The 1,994-nt window shown below is 65.5% G+C and overlaps 1 protein-coding gene across 1 annotated transcript in view; it reads left to right on the top strand.

Moving 5' to 3' along the window:
* Positions 1-4: 4 nt before the first annotated feature.
* The window catches only part of CUL9 (cullin 9), a gene marked incomplete at both ends in the record, with an annotated part of 7,939 nt that continues 5,949 nt past the window's right edge, over positions 5-1,994 (top strand). Inside the window, 5 exons of the mRNA XM_010182531.1 lie at positions 5-374; positions 584-785; positions 1,094-1,332; positions 1,400-1,577; positions 1,700-1,933. Coding sequence (XP_010180833.1) covers positions 5-374; positions 584-785; positions 1,094-1,332; positions 1,400-1,577; positions 1,700-1,933 — 1,223 coding nt within the window. The remainder of the gene's footprint in view (positions 375-583; positions 786-1,093; positions 1,333-1,399; positions 1,578-1,699; positions 1,934-1,994) is intronic.

Below are 1,994 nucleotides of genomic sequence, written 5' to 3'. Positions count from 1 at the left end.
GGATGAAGAAGCCCTGATCCAGCTGTTGGTACCTGTGGAGCTGGCCCAGCAGGTGCTGCGGGTCTTGGATGAGAGGTGCCAGGGCAGCACTCAGCGTGACCTGCGCAGCTCCCACATCTATGCCAAATACTTCCTCGGTAGTGGGGCCGAGCAGGATGACAGGGCGAGCACTGTGGTGTCCTCAGGGGATGCTGGCTGCAGGAGCCCTGGCCCTGAAGTCACGATGGCCAGGGCAGCAAAGGAAGACCTCTCTGCAGCCCCAGTGCCTCCCCAAGCCCCTGCTGTGGCAGTGAAGTCGGATTCCCAGCTGTTCAGTGAGCTCCTTGAGAGGGAAGGGCTGCTCTTCCCTGAGGTGGCCGAGGAGCAGATCAAAGGTAACCACCTGCTACGTGCGGTGCTGGAGGCGACTCCATTGCCTCGGTGGCAACGTTGCTCTGGGCAGGGCGTGGGAGGTGAGGCACCCAGAGGTTGCGTGGTGAGGGGGCTCCTGTGGGTGCTGAATCTATGGGTGCATGGCAACCTTGGAGTTGCTGGGGGTGTTGCTGCTGCCCTGACACCTGTGCTTCTGCCTCCCTCCCACCAGTGTTGGGCAGCTCCGAGCGGGTGAGCGAGAGGGGCTCAATGGCCGAGATTGCAGCTGTGGTGGATGTGATCCAGAGCAGCAGCTCAGAGACAGGGCTGCGCTTAGCTGGGCTCCAGCGCATCGTGAAGATCCTGGAGGAGGAGCCTGAGCCTGAGCAGCCAGTCGGCAAAGCCCAGGGTGGGCTGGGAACCAGGAGTATTGGGTGAGCCTTGGGGTGCTGTGCACCTCTCCTGCTGGCCCGGGAGGGCTGTGTCGGCAGGGTGAGGGACACTGCTGGAGGTGGGAGTGCGGGAGGTGGCAGTGGAAGTGTGAAGGCTGGTAGGTCCTGTGTGCTCAGCAAGTAGAGAGGTGGATCTTGTGTCTCTTTGTTCCAGGCAGTCTCATTCCTGGGGCTGATCCAGCTGTGGTAGAGCCATGTGGGCAGGGAAAGGGGGGCTGGCAGGGCCCGGGGTGCTGGTGTGCCAGCGACAGTGCCAGGAGGCTTCTCCTGAGATGTCCTTTTCCATGCAGGGAGAAGCTGGTGGAGGTGGCAGTGGAGCTGCTGAGCACCGAGGTGGCAGAGAAGGCGCTGGTGGTGGTGACACTGCGGCTGCTGGCCGTGCTGATGGTGAAGCACGACTGGCGTGTGCCATTTGCCACTGAGGGCGGCGTGCGGGCTGTGCTGGCCTGCATGCAGCAGCACGCCTCCTCCGCACTGGTGCAGCACGCCGGGCTGGCGGTGAGCGTGGCAGAGGGGATGCTGTGGGTGGGCAGGCCAGGGTCCAGGCTTGCCCGGGGGCGGCAGAGGTGCCCTTCTGACTGCTGTTGACCCTGCAGGCCCTGAAGGCGCTGGTGAGCCAGGAAGTGCCGGTGGGAAGGCCTTGCCCCTGAGCCACGCCGACGCGCAGATGATGTGGGAAATCTTTGCCAGCATCGGCTCTGCCTCCAGCGAGGGCTCGGCGAGCCTGCTGAGTGCCATCCCTGCTGCCTTGAGCACCATGCAGAGGGTCCCAGGGTAGGGGCAGGGTGAGGACAGCGGCTGGGGTAGGGGTGGGCAAGGCAGGCAGGTGGCTTGTGGGTGCAGGGGAGGCTCTGTGCCTGGGGGAGGAAGGTGCCTGCATGGCTCTGTCCCTGCAGGGGCTCCTCAGGCGTGCAGAATGGCTTGCTGGTGGTGAACACGCTGATCAACAGCCACCGGGGCCTGGCGGAGCAGCTGGCGAGCTGCGATCTCCCCACGGTGCTGCAGAGCTGCTGGCGGGACAGGCAGAGCAGCGGGTGCCCTCACGCCATGCTGGCCCTCAGCACCATCAACCGCCTCGCGGAGCACCGGCTGCCCCTGGGCCCGGAGCCAGCAGGTAGTGCCCCGCACCCGCACCCCTTGCCATGCCACAGCCCCACGGGTGCAGGGGCAGGGCTGCCTCGCCTGGCAGGG

Source organism: Mesitornis unicolor, unplaced genomic scaffold (genome assembly GCF_000695765.1).
Source record: "Mesitornis unicolor isolate BGI_N332 unplaced genomic scaffold, ASM69576v1 scaffold35514, whole genome shotgun sequence".
Classification (NCBI taxonomy): domain Eukaryota; kingdom Metazoa; phylum Chordata; class Aves; order Mesitornithiformes; family Mesitornithidae; genus Mesitornis; species Mesitornis unicolor.
Note: the sequence above shows the minus strand (reverse complement) of the source record. Positions and strands in the feature narration are given on the sequence as shown.